At 43.9% G+C, this 19,836-nt stretch overlaps 1 protein-coding gene across 1 annotated transcript in view; it reads left to right on the forward strand.

Moving 5' to 3' along the window:
• The first annotated feature begins 6,135 nt into the window (after positions 1-6,135).
• Positions 6,136-19,836, forward strand: part of ATXN10 (ataxin 10) — a 162,574-nt gene continuing 148,873 nt past the window's right edge. Inside the window, exon 1 of the mRNA XM_028115371.2 lies at positions 6,136-6,465. Within this exon, the coding sequence (XP_027971172.1) occupies positions 6,350-6,465 (116 nt within the window). The 5' untranslated portion in view covers positions 6,136-6,349. The remainder of the gene's footprint in view (positions 6,466-19,836) is intronic.

Here is a 19,836-nt window from a genome sequence, read left to right on the forward strand (position 1 = left end):
AATACATCTACTTATGTTATTAAAGATTTATTTATTTATTTGAGAGAGAGAATGAGAGAGAGAGAGAGCATGAGAGGGGGGGAGGGTCAGAGGGAGAAGCAGACTCCCTGCTCACAGGGAGCCCGATGTGGGACTCGGTCCCGGGACTCCAGGATCATGACCTGAGCCGAAGGCAGTCGCTTAACCAACTGAGCCACCCAGGCGCCCACATCTACTTATGTTATAAACCTCACAAGAAGATGTTGTAATTTTTGCTATGACCCATTATATGGTTTATAAAACAATTAGAAGGGAAAAGGAAGATAGAAAAAAATGGTCATTTGATTTTACAGATATTTATCTTTTCTAATACTCTTCAGTTTTTCTGAGGATTTGAGTTTCTATCCGACATCATTTTACTCAGCAAAGAAATTTCTTAAATGTTCCTCATGGTGCAACTCTGTTGGTGAGGAATCCCCTTATTTATACTTTATATTAAAATGCCTGTATTTTCTTTTCATTCTTGAATGATGTTTTTTCTATATATAGAATTCCTGATTTATAGATTTTTCCTTCAGCAGTTTAAAGATGTTGTTCCACTGTCTCCTAGACTCAATGGTTTCTAGTAAGTCAGCCACTATTCAGATAATTGTTTTTCTGTATATATGTCCTTTCTTTCTTGATGCTATCAATGTTTGCTCTTTTTCTTTGGCTTTCAATGGTATGATGTGTCTTGGCATAGGCTTCCACGTGTCTATTTTGCTTGGTGTTGGTTTAACATTTATATCTGCAAATTTCTATCTTTCATCAAATTTGGAGAATTTTGGCCATGATTTTTCAAATGCTTTTTTGTGTGTTTTGTGTTCTCTCTTATCCTTCTGGTATTAGAATTAGACTAGTATTTGAACACCTGACATTTCTAACAGGTTCTTGAGATTCTGTTCATTGCTTTTTTCAATGTTTTCTCTTTCTCTTTCTATTCTTGGACATGTTCTCTGAATATCTATCTATCTATCATCTATTTGTCTCGATTCAATTTCACTAATTCTTTCTCCTGTCATGTTTTTTTCAGGTCTACAATTTCCACTTGGCCTTTTTTTATTGTTTTTCTCTGCTGAGATTTATTCTTTCTCTCTTGAGGTTTTTATTCATTGAAGTCATATTTTGTTTTAATTCATTGAGTTTAGTTAGAATATTTGCCTTGAAATCTCTTTTTGTCCATTCTAACATCTAGCTCATCATATGGATGGATTTACTTAATTTTTTTTCCTCTTGAGAATGTGTTCCATTTTCCTGTTTCTAAAGTTAGGTTACTAACTTTTCAAACTGTACACAAATCATTTTTCCCTACAATGCAACTATTACTAATAACATCAGAATTATGGCCTCAAACACCAGTAGCCTATTGTCAACCACTTACTCTCAATCATACCTTGAGCCTACCTACAATTTCCTGCCTACTCCCTGTGTTCCTAACTAGGTCAACTACCAAACATCTTTCTCCCTCCTTGCCCACTTTATCCCTCCTGTTTACTCAATTTTATTCCATACATAGTTCAATGTCAACATTTATTGAGCTAACCTAAATATATAACACTGTATTGACCTAGAGTATCTCATCGAATCCTCCCAACCACCCAATTTAGTAGGTGTTATTACTATTCCATTTTGACAGATGAAAAAAAAATAGGCTTAAAGAGATGGTTACTTGTCCAAGGTCAGGTGCTACTCGATGAAAGCAGGATTGATACCATGCAGGTCTGTCTGATTCTAGAGCTCATGGTCTTTCCCAGAGACTGGCAAACCTTTTTCATAAAGTACCAAATGGTTACCATTTTAGGTTTTGTAGGACATACAGTTTCTGTCACAACTACTCAACTCTGCCACTGTAGCATCAAAGAAGCCACAGACAATATGTAAATGAATGTGACAGTTTCCAATAAAATTTACAAAAACAGTGGGAAAGATTTGGCTCGCAGACTGTAGTTTGCTGATCCCGGCTCTCAACAATTACACTATTCTGTTATTTTTTTCCCCTTTAATCTCCAAAGTTTTCAGTTTAAAAAATATTTATAGCATTGTTTCTAAGCACAAGGCACTGAGCTCGGTCCTGGAAGGGATGAGGAAGACAAAGCCCTGCCTTGAGGGACCTCAGATGCCAAAGATGGGACACAAACACATCTATAGCACCAAGCTGACTACTCAGTGCCAAAAGAGGGGTATAGACTGACTGGAGCTTTTCCTGAACGGACACATGGTGTTTTGGCGCAGTAGGTGGCAATGGCATAAGCTTTCCAGTAAGAATCACAGGCAGAGATGGCAAGGAGAAAGTTGCAGACAGAGCAGCAGCACAGGCAAGAATATTTCTATCCATTTGTCACTCATCCTTTCTACCCTTTACCACTATTCATTTACTTCCTCTCTCTTTTCCTTGCAATAAACATATGCACTTTGGTCCAAATCTTTTTGTCTTGTACCACACCTACTCTCTCCCTTGCTTTTCTTCCCCCCCCTTTCCTTTTAAAAATTATTTATTTTTACTTCTTGATTACTGATCCCGTTCTGCACTGGGTTCAAGGCACATGTTTACATCACAAACTTCATTTGAAGTTTAATTCATGTACATCAATATAGTTGACACATTAAGGCAAACAACATTGATGTAACATTAAAAAATGCCATTTAGATTTAATGCAATCTCTATCAAAATACCAGCAGCATTTTCCACAGAACCACAACAAACGATCCTAAAATTTGTATGGAACCACAAAAGACCCCGAATAGCCACAGCCACCTTGATAAAGGAGGCATCACCATTCCAGACTTCAAGTTATATTACAAAGCTGTCGTAATCAAAACAGTATGGTACTGGCACAAAAAATAGACACACAGATCAATGGAACAGGATAGAAAACCCAGAGACAAACCTGTAATTATATGGTCAATCTTCGACAAAGGAGTCAAGAACATGCAATGGGAAAAAGACTGTCTCTCCAACACATGGTGGCAGACAGCTACATGCAAAAGAATGGAACCGGACTACTTTCTCACACCATGCACAAAAATAAACTCAAAATGGAATAAAGACTTAAATGTGAGACCTGAAACCATAAAAAAAAAAAAAATCCTCGAAGAGAGCACAGGCGGTAATGTCTCTGACATCGGCCATTTCAACATTTTTCTAGCTATGTCTCCTGAGGCAAGGGAAATAAAAGCAAAAATAAACTATTGGGACTACTTCAAAATAAAAAGCTTTTGCACAGTGAAGGAAACCATCAACAGAACAAAAAGGCAACCTGCTGAATGGCAGCAGATATTTGCAGATGACATAGCCAATAGAGGGTTAGTATCCAAAATATATAAAGAACTTATACACAAGAAACAAGAAGTGTTGGCGAGGATGTGGAGAAAAAGGAACCCTTGTGCATGTTGGTGGGAATGTAAACTGGTGCAGCCACTGTGGAGCCACATACTCCATACTGGGTGTGGAGGTTCCTCAAAAAACTAAAAATAGAACTACCCTATGATCCAGCAATTGCACTACTGGGTATTTACCCCCAAAATACAAAAACACTAATTCAAAGGGACACATGCACCCCAATGTTTATTGCAGCATTACTTAAAATAGCCAAATTATGGAAACAGCCCAAGTGTCCACTGATAGATAAACAGATAAAGAAGATGAGGTATAGATATAGGATGGAACATTGTTTAGCGATAAAAAGAATGAAATCTTGCCATTTGCAGCAACATGGATGGAGCTAGGGAAATAGGTGATGGAGATTAAAGAGTACATTTATCATATGGGCACTGAATAATGTATAGAATTGTTGAATCACTATATTGTACACCTGAAACTAATATTACACTGTATGTTAACTATATTGGAATTAAAATAAAAACAATTAATGAAAAAGAAAGAGAAAGGGAAAAAAGCATACCTGGATTGAAGTTCAAAAAAAAAAAAAGGGAAGGAAAAAATGTCATTTCACACAAGTGAAATATTAACTAACTTCTGTCAATTCAGTCAAGGTTGGTATCCCCTAGTCGATTCTGGGCAGTCAATAACATACACTGTTTGACCAATTTAATCTCCTGTTTCTCATACTCGCCCATACTACTAGTCTGTAATGCACCTCTCTCTTTTAATCTTCTTATAATTTTTTTCTTCCTCTCTTCCATCCTTCCTCTTTCTTGTACATTTTGGATTGATGTCCCTTTTTTCTGGAGGCATGTTATTTTCTTTCCCCTTTCTGAAAAATATCTCTAAAAAAATTCTTTGTTCATAAATTCAACTAATATTTGTTGAGAAATTACCATGTGGCAGGTCCTTTCCTAGGTGCTGGAATACGTTATGGCAGTAAACAAAATAGATAAGTAAACTATGATATAGAAAGTGTTAAGTGCCACGGAGAACAATTTCTTAGAATCAGGAATTCGGGTGGTATGTCTACAATTTTAAAAATCAACCAGGGAAGCTCATTAAGAGATCACTTCAGCAGATAGTTGAAGGAAGCAAGTATCAGCTGGGAGAGTGTGGAAAGTTCCACAAAAAAGGAATAGCATGTGTGAAGTCCTGAGGGAGGAGCGTACTTCCCCTGGTGGAGGACTACAAGGAGACCAGCCTGCGGGGAAGAGACAGAAGTGATCAGGGGTGAGCAGGAGGAGGGACACAGACTATTTACGGACTTTCCATTGGAAGAATTTTGGCTTTTGCTTTGAGTAAAATGGAAATCCTTTAGAGGGTTTTGAGCGAAGTGAAATGTGGACTTATACTTTTAAAAAGATCTAGAATATAGGGAGGCAAGAGAAGAAGCCAAGAAACCAATCAGGATATCGCAACATTCCAGGCAATAAATTTGAATATTATGGGGAATGTTTTCTGAAGAATCAGAGTAGTTACAATTGAGGATAGAAAACTAAGGGACAAGATCTTGATGCATGACAATACATTTTACCAGTCCCTGCTCCTCAAGGAAATATTGAGTGATTTTGCCCTGCTAGTCTCAAGATTGTTAAACATTTTGAATTGCCTTTTGCACTTCCAGGTGATCTAATGCCTGGTACATAATTGGCACACAGAAATGTTTCTGAAATGAATATGCAGTCAGCTGAACTGGTAATGTTGAATTACGTTATCATGTAACTTGCACATCCGTGACATACTTCTCTTGCATACTCTGGTGGTGTTTACTGTGTCTTTAAATTTTCCTTAGCAAAGAACATCAAAAGTGCCACATTATAAACACACTCCTACTCTTCAAATCGAAATGTCCCATAGCAATTTGTACAGTTCTCTGTCATAGCAGTTATCATTTGCCTCTTTTGTCTTGAGTTCCTTCAAGGCTGGGGTGTCCCTCCACCTAGCGCAGGGCTTGGTGACAATATCGAAAGTACACATAATACGATAAAGGGTAGTGGAAAGAAAATACAGGAATTACCAACAACCAGCCACAGAACCTTGTCTGATTCTTGAAAAAATATATTCATTTCCCTTAGAAAAAAAAAAACAATTCTTACCCTACTGCTGCAGAATTCAGCTACTTGACTTCTAATTCTATTTTAAGCCCTGGATGAGCTGGAGCAACGTATTGTCACCCTACCTAAGGTGCCCGGTAAATGACCTGTGTCGCCAGTAAATGATCACGAAGTACTGGGAACCGAGCTCTCAGGGTCCGAGGCTTGCGCTGTGCCGACAGACTGCTCCACTTTCCAGTTGGTCCACGTAGGGGTACCCATCAACCCAATTCAACAGCAGGATGAGGTCTTCAACCTTATCCTTAAAATGAGCCTCTGAAGACTCTCCGACCCCCCCACCCCCTCCCACAGGCTCCTCCACCCCCACATCTCTCAGAGCGCACCTGTCCCTGTACCCCTTCTTGCTCAGGCCCCTCCCCCGCCCCATCCCCCCTCAGGGGGCAGGTGTCCCTGTAGCCCTCTTGCCCGGGCCCCCCACGCCCGCATCTCCTCCTCAGGGTGTCCCTGTCCCTGTCCCCCTACCGGCCGGGCTCCTCCTCCCCCACCCGCCTCTCCCCCCCAGGGTGAGCCCGGGTCCCCGGCTCCTCCTCTCAGACCCGACGCCCTCCTGTCGCCCCTCCCCCTCCCTCCCCCCGAACTTCCGCTCGCGCCCCCTCCCCTCAGGCGGGACTTCCGCTCGCGCCCCCTCCCCGCTCGGCGTCGTCCCTGTTGCGGCCCGGGGGAAGGCTGGAGGCCCGTCCTCGCGCTCTCCCTCCGGGTCTGGGCTGCAGCGGCGGCGGCGGCGGCGGCGGCGTTGTCCAGGGGCTGCGGGGCGCGCTCCTCCCCCGCCTGCGCTGCCCCCGCTCCTCCTGCTCCTCGTCTTCGCCCGGCTCGGTGAGCTGCGAGCGGCAAGATGGCGGCGCCCAGGCCGCCGCCCGCCCGGCTGTCCGGCGTCATGGTGCCCGCGCCCATCCAGGACCTGGAGGCCCTCCGCGCGCTGACGGCGCTCTTCAAAGAGCAGCGGAACCGGTAACGGCCGGGCGGCGCGGGCGAGCGGGGAGCGGGCGCCCCTCCTCCCGGGCGGCGGGCGGCGGAGGCCTCCGCGGTGGGCCCGAGGGGCCCTGGGGGGGGGGGGCTGGCCTCTGCCCCCGACCCGCCGGCACAGGTGCGGAGCCGGGCGCCGGAAGGGGACCGTTCCAGACGAGCCCGGTGCCGCCTGCCGCCCGGCTTGCTGGCCGAGCGCGCGCGGTGGGCCCCGGCCCGGAGCCCTGGCGTGGCCCGCAGTCGCGCAGCGGCGTGTCCTGGCGGGGACGGGCGCGTCGCAGAGGAGCCGGGGGGCGGCCGTTGTGGACCGCCGTCGCTGCGCGGTGGGGACAGCCTTCCGGGGCTGGGGGCAGCGCAGTGTGGCGAGTGGGGGCTCCCCGGGCCGGAGGGCGCGGGCCGCTTCAATTCCGACTGCCTTCGGCGTGGGGGCAAGATAGGCAAGTGCAGGGGGGCCCCGGCCTCTGGCGGACCTGCTTGGTTCCTGGCCTTACAACCTGTGTGTTACTGGGCGACTTCTCCAAGCCTTTTGTTTTTTGCTTTTTGTCTAAAATGGGAATATAATCTATAACTTCATGGCGGGATTGTACAGAGGGATGAATGAAATAAATAAAGCATGTGAAAATACAAAGTATGTGACGCTCTCAGTCAGTGCTTGTTTTATTGTGTTTTGGTCTTCTCTGGGCCTCAGTGTCCTCATCTGTTTACGTGGAATAATGTCGCACAGCGTTTCCCTGGGAGGATTGCCCTAGGGATTAAATGAGATAATGCATATCGGATCCTTAGTGCGTAGCACTGAGTAAATGTTAGCTGGCATTCTTACCGTTTGATACATGCCTTGACGGTCCCCCATGTTCCAGGCTTTGTGCTGCCTGATGAAGTTGAAAAGTGAAGTCCTTTGCTGGGAAGTCCTGTTCTGGGGGGAGCTGGCAGATAATTTTATCGTGGGGGGTGTGTACAAAGCACAGAAAGCTGGGACAGCTCGACGCGCGTTGGTCCACATGATCAGTCCCTAGAGGCCCTCTAATCTTTAAATGGGACAGCTTGGTCTGGGCACTTCTGCTCCTTTAGATCACAATAGAAGCATTGAGCTTTTGAAGGCGTGGTAAAAGCCCAGGGTACTATGTGGGCTTTTGGGGAGATAGTTAATGGGTAAGATACTCCTGGGAGATTTGTCGACTGAGTTAATGCTTCAGCACATCTATACCTTGGTGGACCTCCCTTTTAGTTGCTTATCAGCCTTCAGCCATTTACTGAGCACCTACTCTGAAACAGGTTCTTTGCTAGGGGCTGAGGGTATAAAGGTGAATGTGGCATGATTGGTCCCTTTTTTCAAGCAGGGTAGGGGAATCGCTGTGTAAACAAATTATAATGGTCGAGACGAGAAGGTGGTGGCACAGAGGGAATTTGTGGGTCTGTTGGGTAGACGGTGGGCAAGGAAAGGCTTTAGATTATTTTGGCTGCACAGCTTACAGATGAGAGGGCTGATTAGAACAGTGTATGCAAAAGGATCATATGCAGATTTTGCAGGGCTCCTGAGAGGATTAAACGAAATAACATAGGTAAGGTGTCTGGTACAGAGGAGACACTCAAACATCAGATCCTTCTTTATAACCTTTGAGATGAAAATCCAAGACCCTGAGCCATTTTACAAGGCCCTTCTTGACTGTCGTGAGGGGAGTGGAAGGGGAGCCATTGAAGATTCTTTCTAGGGGGTGGCAAGACAAGTTCTGGGCGTTAGAAAGAACTCTCTGACTGCCATATGGGGGGTAAATTAGGGAGGGTGAGGCTAGAGGCAGGAGACTTAAGCTGACGCAGAAGCCCAAGCGAAAGAGAAAATTGCCTGAACTAGGACATTGTTAATGGGGTTGGATAGGGTAAATACTGAAAAATATTTACAAGGTTGGATGGACAGGCATCAGGGTCCAATTGGATTGTTGGGGGAGAATGAGCAAATGAAGCCTTCCACATTTGGCTTGAGCTTTTCTGGGTCAGTGTCCTTGTTCCAGGCAGAGTTTGGAGACCAGGGAGAGGTGAACTGCCGTGCAGGTCTTGGGATGGGGAGGCAGGATTGTGTGGTGGTGCAGAGAGCCCTCCATGAGGGTTTGTAAGGACAGGCTGTTGGTTCTGGTTCTGTCACTGCCTCTCTGTGCGTCTTAGAGCAAGTTCCTAGTTGCTTCTCCAATGCAGGTGGACCCAGAGGGAGGATGGGCCAAGGTACCAGGTGCTGGATGGGACGCAAAGTGAAGCAAAATGAGGCCTCGGAGCGGCATGTAGAAAACACCAGACAGAACAAAAACAGACTGAGCAAAGTAATTGATGGAACAAAAGATGAAAATCGTGGCTGAAGTAATATATTTTGTGGTACTTCCCATATGTTTGATATTACAAACGCTAGCTTCTGTGGTAGCTGGAGTAAGAGAAGCATCCTGAGGTGGAAGAACAAAAACTTGGGAACCATGCAGACCTGGACAGGACTTGTGGCTTATCTCTCTGGACTGACTTCTCATCTTGAAAATGGGGATGAAACTGCTCACTTTGCAGAATTATCTTGAGGATCTGTAACATCATATGTAGAGCATGGTGTTTCATGCCATTTATTTAATACCAGCAGTTAAAAAGTGGTTGGGTTGTAAGTGACCGAGAACCCAATTGTGTTTAATCTCTTGCTTTTTAGAAAGCAGTTGCAGCTGTTTCAAAAGTTATAATTTATTCTAATTTTTAGGTTTCCAGGGAAAGGGATCCCAGGCTCTCATTACAATTTCTAGCACCCCAAAGTGAACAGATACTCATACCCCATTATAATGGCTTTTGATGTTCCACAAATTCTTTGATACTCCATCCTTCAAGAGGAGGAGGTTAATTCCTCTCTCCTTTGTGGGCTGAATTTAGTAACTTGCTTTTATTATAATAATTACGGCGGGAGTTGACAGTGTGTGACTTCTGAGACTAGGTCATAAACAGCAGTGCCGCTCCCGCTTTGCTCCCTCTTGAATCACTGACAGAGTCAGCTGCCATGTCATGAGGACACTCAAGTATCTGTGCAGAGAGACCTGTGTGGTGAGGAGTGTGATGAACCATCTTGGAAGTGGATGCTCTTTGTCCAGGGGAAACTTTCACCCCTCTGTGCAACCTCACGAGACCCTAAGCCAGAACCACCCCAAGCAGCCACTCCCAGATTCCTGACCCTCAGACCTGCGCGAGACCATAAGTGTTATCGTTTTAAACAGCTATGTTTTGGGGTAATTTGTTATATTGCAATAGATCATTGATATACTGATCTAAATTCTTCATGCTCTGGATTCCATAACCCACTTTTTGAATAGTATCTTAATCACAAAAATCCATAAAAAATTGCTTAGAGTCATAAAATAACCAGTATTAAGATACTGGGTGGTGCCGTCAGTTAAGCCTCTGACTCTTGGTTTCAGCTCTTCATGATCTCATTGTGAGATTGAGCCCTGTGTTGGACTCTGTGCTCAGCCGAGGAGTCTGCTTGAGATTCTCCCTCTCCCTCTCTGCCCCTCCTGCTGGTGCTCATGTCCACTCTCTCTGAAATAAATAAATCTTTTAAAGAAAAGTAATACTCAACTATTCTCTGTGGAAGGTAATTCTGTTTCTTACTACATTTGTTTCATACCTTTTGTTTAATGTACATACCTGCATTTTTAACATTTAACAAGTGATTTTTCTTGCTGTGCTGGGAGTCTTTGCAAGTCATGGCTCAGTCCTTAAGCGTCTGCCTTCGGCTCAGGTCCTGGTCCCAGGGTCCTGGGATCGAGCCCCGCATCGGGCTCCCTGCTCTGCGGGGGGCCTGCTTCTCCCTCTCCCACTCCCCCTGCTTGTGTTCCTGCTCTCGCTGGCTGTCTCTCTCTGTCGAGTGAATAAAATCTTTAAAAAAAAAAAAAAATTAAAAAATAAATAAATAAATAAATTCTTTCTGAAACAAAGTAAGATATAAGTACATTAAAAATTCTATTTTGGGTTTTTTGCTGGAGGTTTTCCAACCCTTTAGTTACCTTCCTGGTGTATCTCTACATCATCTCTCTCTGTGATGTAGGCAGATCCCCAGGTTAACATGTAGAGTTGAATGAAATTTGTTGTCTTACTCTATACCTCCACTGTCCATTAAGTAGCCATTAGCTGTATGTGGCAATTTAAATTAATTAGAAATAAGTAAAATGAATAATTGTGTTCCTTACTTGCACTAGCCACATTTCAAGTACTTGGTAACCACATGTGGTTAGTGGCTGCCCTTTTGATCACTGCAGATGTGGAATGTTTTCATCTTTGTAGAAAGTTCTATGGGTAGTGCTGCTCGCTCTTTTTTTCTGTGGAGAAGATTATGTTCTGGTTCTTGAGCATTCCTGAAGTAATGTAACATTTGGATACTACTTTCTCTAAATTCTCAAACTTAAACTGATAACGTCATTGTTCTTCCATTTGATAAAGCTTTTTTTTTTTTTTAAGATTTTATTTATTTATCTGAGAGGGGGAGCACAAGCGGGGAGGAGAGGCAGAGGGAGAAGCAGACTCCCCGCTGAGCAGGGAGCCTGATTTGGCACTCGATCCCAGGACCCTTAGATCATGACCTGAGCTGAAGACAGATTTTAACTGACTGAGCCACCCAGGTGCCCCCATTTGATAAGCTTCTTGAATGAAGTGAGCATATCACATTCACTGTATCTCTAGCATCTAGCATGGAGTCTGATAATTAGAGGTGCTTGACAAATTTTTGTGGAATTGCTGGTATTTGTGTATTGCTTATTACTCATTGTGCATGCTTGGTCTTTTCTTCCAACCTCATGTAAAATATATGTCTGTAGAGGCATATGTGTATGTATGTATGTGTACATATATATTTTTTTAGCTTTTGTTAGGATGGCTTATTTTTCCTCTTTAATCTGTGTTAAGTTAAAATTGTTTTTCTGGGGGTGCCTGGGTGGCTCGGTTGGTTGGGCGTCTGCCTTGGCTCAGGTCGTGGTCCCGGGGTCCTGGGATCAAGTCCCGCATCGGGCTCCCTGCCTGGCGGGGAGCCTGCTTCTCCCTCTCCTCCCTGCTTGTGCTCTGTCTCTATCTCTGTCTGTCTCTCTCTCTCAAAAAAATAAAATAAAATTGTTTTTCTGTTTACTTTCTTCCAGGTTTTGTACATCCCATCGGATAGTACAGCTGTTTCCCTCCATCCTTCTGAACCCCTTTGCCATATAAACTGTTTCCTTTGTTTTAAAGAGAGCACTTATTGTAACATACTTTGTATTATTTCGTAGTGATTTTTACTGATTCTCTGCCTCCTTCCAGAATAGGAGGCCCAGGAGGGTAGAGATGTTTGGCTTTTGTTTGAATTATTCTGTTGGATAATGCTTCTTGAATTTGAATTTTTTCATCAGTGTGTCAGCTGGTATTTCTTCAAATGTTGCTTCTTCCCCATTCTTGCCTTTCCTTCTAGGACTCCACTTACACATGTTATACCTTTCACTATATATATATATATATATATATATATATATATAAAAGATTTATTTATTCGTGAGGGTGAGAGAGAGCATCCGTGTGCACACGGAGAGGGACAGAGGGAGAGAATCTTTAAGTAGACTCCCTGCTGAGCACAGAGCCTGTCTCGGGGCTCAATCTCACAACCCGAGATCGTGACCTGAGCTGAAACCAAGAGTTGGATGCTTAACTGACCGAGCCACCCTGGGGCCTCATCACTATAATTTATATGTATCACAGGCTCCTTTCTCTATTGTCCCTTCTCAGAGTTTCTGTTTGAAAATTTGCTACTAATCTGCCCTCTAGTTTTCTGATCCTCTCTTCTGCTGTGTTTAGTCTACTGCTATCTGCTGTGTTCTTAGTTTCAGATACTGTGTTTTTGAGTTGTCATATTGCAGAAAAAAGATTCATTACTTCTTGAACATATTTTTTTTTAAAGATTTATCCATTTATTTTGAGAGAGTGAGAATGAGAGAGAGCGCACATGAGAGGGGGAAGGCTTAGAGGGAGAAGCAGGCTCCCCGCTGAGCAGGGAGCCCGATGCGGGACTCGATCCCAGGACTCCAGGATCATGACCTGAGCCGAAGGCAGTTGCTTAACCAACTGAGCCACCCAGGCGCCCACTTCTTGAACATATTAATTATAGTTGATTAATTATAGTTATTTGAAAGAATGTGCCTGAGGGGGCGCCTGGGTGGCTCAGTCGGTTAAGCATCTTGGTTTCAGGTCAGATCTTGATCTCATTGCTAGTTCAAGCCCCACGTTGGGCTCCACACTCCACACCCCCCCGTGTGGGGCCTGCTTAAAAGCAACCAAAAAAAATGTGCCTGATAACTTTCTATTGTCAGTTTTTCTTGTATTCAGTGATTTGGTCCTGTCTCTTTTATTGAACACTGAATGTTGTATATGAAAAATTGAGGCCATTTCTAGATATCTTCCCTTTGATGAATATCTGCAAACTCAAAACCAGAATCAGTCTAAAAACTATTTCTTCTAATAGTGATGGTGGAACAACTTGATATCTAATAGGAATAAAATGACCTTTGGCCCACATACTGCACCATCCACAAAAAACACCTCAACATAAAAGCTGAAACTATAAAGTGTTGGGAAGAAAACATGAGAGAATGTCTTTGTGACCTGGAGTGTAGGTAAACATTCCTTATCCAGCACACAGATAACACCATGCAAGAAGAAATTGACTTTATCAAATTAGACTTTGTCAGAATTAAAAACTTACACTCATCTCTAGACACCATTAAGAAAATGAAAAGGCAGGCCATAAACAGAAAATACTTGCAATTCATATACTTGACAAAGGACGTGTTTTAGAATATACAAAGTGCTCCTACAACGCAATAGTAAAAAGACGAAGCTAATTAAAAAATTGGGTGAAAAAACTCTATGAAGATACAGTACATAAGTATCCAACAAACACAAAGTGCTCAGTGTTATTAGTCATTAAGGAAATGGAAATTAAAATGAGATGCCACTTTACATTCTTTAGGATAGCTGTAACAGCAAAAAAAGGAAATTAAGTGTTGGTGAGGACGTGGAGAAATTGGAACGCTTGGACATTCTTCGTGGGAAAGGTGAATGGTGTAGCTGCTCCGGAAGAGAGTTTGGTGGCTCCTCAGAAGGCTCATGTGACTCCGCAGTCCCCCTCGTAGGCATGTATCACAGGCACAACTGAGAGCGGAGGTTCCCGCAGGTAGTGGTGTGCATAACTCACAGTGGCCAAAAGATGGAAACAGCCCAAGTGTCCTTCAGCAGATGAATGGATACACAAAATGTGGTCTATCCATACATTGAAACATTATTGAGCAGTAAAAAGGAATGAAGTGTTGGTCCGTGCTACGGTATGGATGAGCCTTGAAAGCATGCTCAGTGGAGGAAGCTAGACGTAAAAGGACAAATATATGATCCCACTTTTATAAAGTACCTAGAGTTAGGCAAATTGGAGATAGCACATTAGAGGTTACCAGTGCCTGGGGTTGGGGAGGAGTTAATGCTTAATGGCTGTGGAGTTTCTGTTTGGGATATTCAAAAAGTTTCGGCCTTAGATCCTGGTGGTGGTTGCACAACAATGTGAACGTAATTCAATCCACTGAATTTTACCCTTAAAAATGGTCAAAATGGCAAAATTTATGTTAGATACACAGTAGTTTCCCCCCACCTTATCCTTGGGGGACATGTTCCAAGACTACTCAGTGGGTACCTGAAACCGTAGGTAGTACTGAATCCTATATATACTATGTTTTTTTCTATCCATACTGTCTGTGATAACATTTGATTTATAAATTAGGCACAGTAAGAGATTAACAGCAATAACAAATAATAAAATAGAACAATAATAGCATGCTGTCATAAAAGTTTTGTGAATGTGGTCTCTCAGAATCTCTCTCTGTGCTGTATTCACCCTTCTTGTGATGACGAGATACAGCACCTACCTGGCCGCGTGAAGTGAGGTGAATGGCGCAGGCGTTGTGGCGTAGCGTTAGGCTGCTGTTGACCTGATGGTGCATCAGAAAGCGGGCATCCGCTTCTGGACTGTGGTTGACTGCGGGACAACTGAAACTGTGGAAGGTGAAGTTGTGGATAAGGGCACGAGGACTACCGTATTGTATTTTACCACGATAGAAAAAAAATAATACAGTACACAAAAATCCATCAAATTACGCATTTGAAATGGGTGAATTGTATACTATGTAAATTATATCTCAAGCTTTTACTTTTTTAATTTTAAAATTAATTTTTGAGAGGGGGCAGGGGGAGAAAGTCTGGTGTGGAGCCTGACGTGGGGCTCAATCCCATAACCTTGAGATCATGACCTGAGCTGAAATCCAAGTGTCAGATGCTTAACCAGCTGTGCCCCCAGGCGCCCCTCAATAAAGCTTTTTTTTTTTTCTTAATATTTTACTTATTTATTTGACAGACAGCGAGAGAGGGAACACAAGCAGGGGGAGTGGGGGAGGGAGAAGCAGGCTTCCCGCCGAGCAGGGAGCCCAATGCGGGGCTCGATCCCAGGACCCTGGGACCATGACCCGAGCCGAAGGCAGACGCTTAACGACTGAGCCACCCAGGCGCCCCGATAAAGCTTTTATAAACAAAACCATAATGAGATACCTTTGCATACCCATTGGAATGGCTAAAATTAAAATGACTGACAGAACCAAATTTTGGCAAGGATGTGGAACAACTGGAACTCTCATAAATTGCTGGGGGGAGTGTAAATGGTACACCTGCCTTGGGAAACATTTTGGGAGTTCTTTGTAAAGTTTATCATATACCTGCCTATGACTCTAGGTATTTACCTAAGAGAAACAAGAACATATATCCACAAAAGACATAAAAAAAAAAAAATCCTTGTAGTAGCTGCATTGATAACAGCCAGACACTGGAAACACCTCAGATGTCCATCAGTGGGGAGTGGCTGAAACCGCTTGGTAATTTAAATGAATGGACCACCAACAAACAGTGTGGATGGATCTCGGGGACATACTGAGTGAAAGAAGCCAGACACATGGGCAGTATGTAATTTTATGTTTATGAAGTTATACAGATCTGAACAGTGATTGTCAAAAGAGGATGGGGATTGACTGGAAAGGAACACGAGGGAATTTTCTGGAGCAAAGGAAATGTGCTTTATGTAGGTGGGGGCATTGGTTGCCTGGGGGCATGCATTTGTCACAACTCATTAAACTAACGTGATTTGTGTATTTCACTGTATGTAAAATTGTATCTCAAATTTTCTGCCTGTAAGTTATGACCCTTCTCACCAGTCCTCAAAAGAAAATGGGTATTATAATGCCTGCCTTGTAGGGTTGATTGATGTAGATATTAAGAGTGTGCTGTGTGTAGAGAGTCCAGAACGGTGCCTGGTACGAAGCCAGTGCCCAGCAGACTCGGACATTGCAGGCTCTAGTCAGGGTGCAAAGTGAAAAGAAATGTGTGGTAGCTCTTTAGAATTTTGTGTATTTTAAAGTCATGCTTGTAGAGTCTTTAATTTCATCTCATTTCCATGGTCAGATTCTTGTTTTAATAGGCTTTTGGAACTGCCTCTGAAACTTTGGAATAAGAAATAGGTCTAAGAACAAGAAACTCAATGGAAGAATAATGGTTTTTCAGATCCAAGATGTGGGCAGTAAGTTCATGCCACAATGGTAATTCCTTGGTAGAAAGGTATTGTAGCAACATTAAATAATTTTAAGAAGCTATAAGAACTTCCAGTAAAAAAAGCAAGTACTTGAAAGTAACAGTGTTGTGACTTAGGCAGAGGAAATTTAGATGAGTTTGCATGGAGTGACTGCTTTAGGAACTGACATTTAGAACAACCATACTTGTGTACTCTTTGGAGAAGGAAATTGAAGCTTTTCATTATTTTCATCCTAGCGTTTTGTTGGTTTAAACTTTTGACAAATCAAAACCACAAATACGTAATGATGTCCATGCCTTTATGGAAGATGATAGAACAGATGATCTAACAAGTACCCATGCATTTCACTTGCAAAATCAACAAACGTTAAAGTTTTGTCTTGTTCTCTCAAAGTCCAAAATGTTACCGATACTCTTAATGTCCTCCAGATGAGAACAAATTACCCCACAAGGTAACAGCTTGAAACCACACATTTTTTCACACAGTTTGTGAGGGTCAGGAATTGCTTGGCTGGGTGGACCTGGCTTAGTGTGTTTCCTGAGGTCGTGGTCAGGCTGTCCACCCAATCACCCAGCCTCTGAAGGCCTGACTGGCTGGGAGCCCCGATCCCAGGCTCTCGCCAGGTTTTGGGCAGAGGCTTCAGTCCTTGCGACATGGACCCTTCCCTAGGGCTGCTCACGCCAGCGATCCAAGAGAGTGTGCTCAAGATGGACGCTGGAGCGTCTCTATAATCTTGGAAATGACCTACCCTTTTTACTGCATATTGTCATGGTCACGAGAGGGATCACACATCAGGGCATGATCACCGGGAGGGGGGGCACTGTGGTGGGAGGACTCTTTGTTTCACTGTCCAGTCCCATGACTTCGTAAGTGATACACTACAGTTTGCGTGTCATATTTACATTATGTTTTTGAATGCTGCCAGTTTTCACGCATGGAGAGCTAGATCGTTAACGGCAGCCATTGTAAAGTATGCCAGCACAGGAATACATTGCAATTTACCCTTTTACTTACTGACGGATATTTGGATGGCCTTGGGAGTTTTGGTAATTCCTACTGCACTCTTCTTTCTCCAAAAGCAGGGGAGGCCCGTCCTAGCGCTGACTTTCGCATGTTGGCCCTGATTGCCACACGGTGTAGGGGGCTTCTGCCTGTCCTGAGCATGCTTCACTCCTTGGTTTTAGACCTGTTTGTAGCCGAGCGTTTCCATTCAGTTTTTGAGTATGGACATACATGTCTTGTTTTAAAGCTGGGCTTTGTATTTATGTATTTTATAAAGAACGGTGATTACATTGTTTGGAATGGAGGGGAGATGTATCAGGTGTGACAGGCATCTCTGACGCAGCTCCTGGTCCATTTTGGGTGCTCAGTACATGTCGAACTGCATAGCGCGATGCGGACCCAGTGGCTGTGATGAGAACACCCCTTCTGAGCACTGTCCGAGAGCCAGTCAGTAATGATTACTCTGGTTACTTCAAAGCTTTTAGTTTGGTTTACTTTTATTTGATCACTTCACATGTGCCAGCGTTTAGAACTGCGGTGGTAGCTGATCAGCGTAAAGAGCTGTAGTCAGCACTTAACATAGCAAGAGCTCAGATGCTAGAATACTGAGTCTGTAAGTATGAATGTCTTATGCCTTCATTCCTCTGCACATACACACACCTAATTTTCCCTTCAAGATTTAATTACCATTTCACCTCCTACTGAACGCCTGCCTCCTGCCCTGTTTTCCCTGTGGCAGTCTGTGCTTCCCTGTTTGAAAGAGCTTCTCAGAATGTTGTAATCAGTTACCTGCCGGCCCCAGTGGGATGAGAGCAGCCTGAGGACAGGCATCTCCTTATTTACCTCTGTATTCTCAGTACCTGCTTGAAGCGCTAGCACAGAAAGAGCACTTGATGGGGTTTTTATTATTTCTTGAATATTTAATTTTCTTGAGTTATTAGATATAAAGAGTGTAGACAAAAGACTCTAGCAAGGAAGGCATAGAAAAAATGCCAAATATGACAGAGGACTATGATTTCAAAGGTTAAAAAAAAATGCCTCGGTATTCCTAATTGTTTGTATAACTACGTTGACAAACTTTCACAAAGGGAATAGAATGAGCACGTTAGAGGTCATCATACTATAGAACGCAAAAACAACCTATCCGCCTGTATATACACATACTCACATAGGTTTTCCCCAAACATTACTGAGCCTCTGGCCAGCAAGAATCTTTGGCTGCACCGAAAACAAAAAAATGAAACAAAACGAAAAACCCAAAAAAACCCACACGCGTCGTCAGCTTCGCTAAGGTCACCATATGGCATCTTGACTCAACCATGATTCAGATCAGCTTTGTTGAGAGAGAACATCAATTAAGTGACGCTGTAAAAAGCACTTTGCAGAGTAGGATGACAGTTTCCTTTATTTTTACTGAGGCCATGAGCTGGAGGACCACATGGAACGATTTGGTAAGGTGTTCTGACTCAACTTCAAAATACAGATGTGGTCAGGGGGAGCCACCCTCACATTCAATTATCTTAAATGGACAAAACAGACAGGAAAACGTTGGAGCCAGCAAGTCAAAGTAAATAAGGCCGGGGCTGTGACCACCAGTGCCCTCAGAGTAGGATTTCTCAGCTCCTCATTCTTCCAGTCTTTTGTAGTGGTCCCTGGACCTTGGGCAAGGAGACTCACGCAGAGGCCCAGGAACCCCGGGCCCACCTGCGCTGAGTCAACCTCTCTGCCCGCCACAGGCCTGGACGAGTCATGTCCGAGCTCAGGAGCCCGTGTGTGAGCCAGTGAGGCTCTTGTTGCAGGCCCCGAGCTGTTGGCGTGTGTCGGGCTCAGGGAAGTGCCTGGCACACAATAAGCATGATTTAAGTGTTCGTGGTTGTCATCGTCCTTGAGTATTTACAGCTTTATCAAAGGACATTAAAGAAGACAAATGGTAAGATATACCATTATTACATGATGGAAAACCTCAGTAGCGCAGAGACATCCATTCTCCCCAGAGTGACTTGTGGTTTCAGTGCCCCTGAAAATAAAATCTCGACAGGCGTGTTGGTGGAAATTCACAAGCTGATTTTCTCATTTATATGGTGAACGAGGTTTTCTCTTACTCCCCGATTCCCTTAAGGCTTTGTATGAACCCTTTTCTGACTCCTCAGCTCTGAAAGCCCTTCGTGTTTGCCCTCCACAAAATTCTGTGCGTCCTCATTTTCTTCTCTGAACATTGATCTTCTTGATCAAAGTGAAATACGGCTTGCCTCTGAGGGGGATGCCTTTCCAGAAGGTCTTCCAAGTGGGAGGCTGTTTTCTCTCTCTAGCGTACCCTGGGCTTGAAGGTGTGCTAGGCATTCTCCTTGATGGTCCTGGCTCCTTTCAGATCTTCTCCTCTGGAACCCTTGCAGCTTTCCATCTCACGCTGTCAGTGTGTACCCCATGTGTGGCCACTTTCGCCACTAGAATTCCCTGGGTCACTTCACCTCGTTCCTTGAAGAGTGAACCCTAGGTCACTGTTAACTCTGCACTGCTTGTCCTGTCTTAAATCTTGGTAATTTCAGTATTCACATAGATCACCGTTCTGTTACTCTGGCCTTTTTGTTCCTTGACTTTCTGTCAATGAGCTTGAGCACCACCCTGCCAAACCACAGACTGCCAGCACCACCCAGGCCTTATCATTAACTAGAGCTGCCTTCCTGCCACAATCTCAGTTCAGGGGTCCCACT

Source organism: Eumetopias jubatus, unplaced genomic scaffold (genome assembly GCF_037043125.1).
Source record: "Eumetopias jubatus isolate StellerSeaLion01/CBP00866 unplaced genomic scaffold, mEumJub1_p1.0 scaffold_8, whole genome shotgun sequence".
NCBI classification, from domain to species: domain Eukaryota; kingdom Metazoa; phylum Chordata; class Mammalia; order Carnivora; family Otariidae; genus Eumetopias; species Eumetopias jubatus.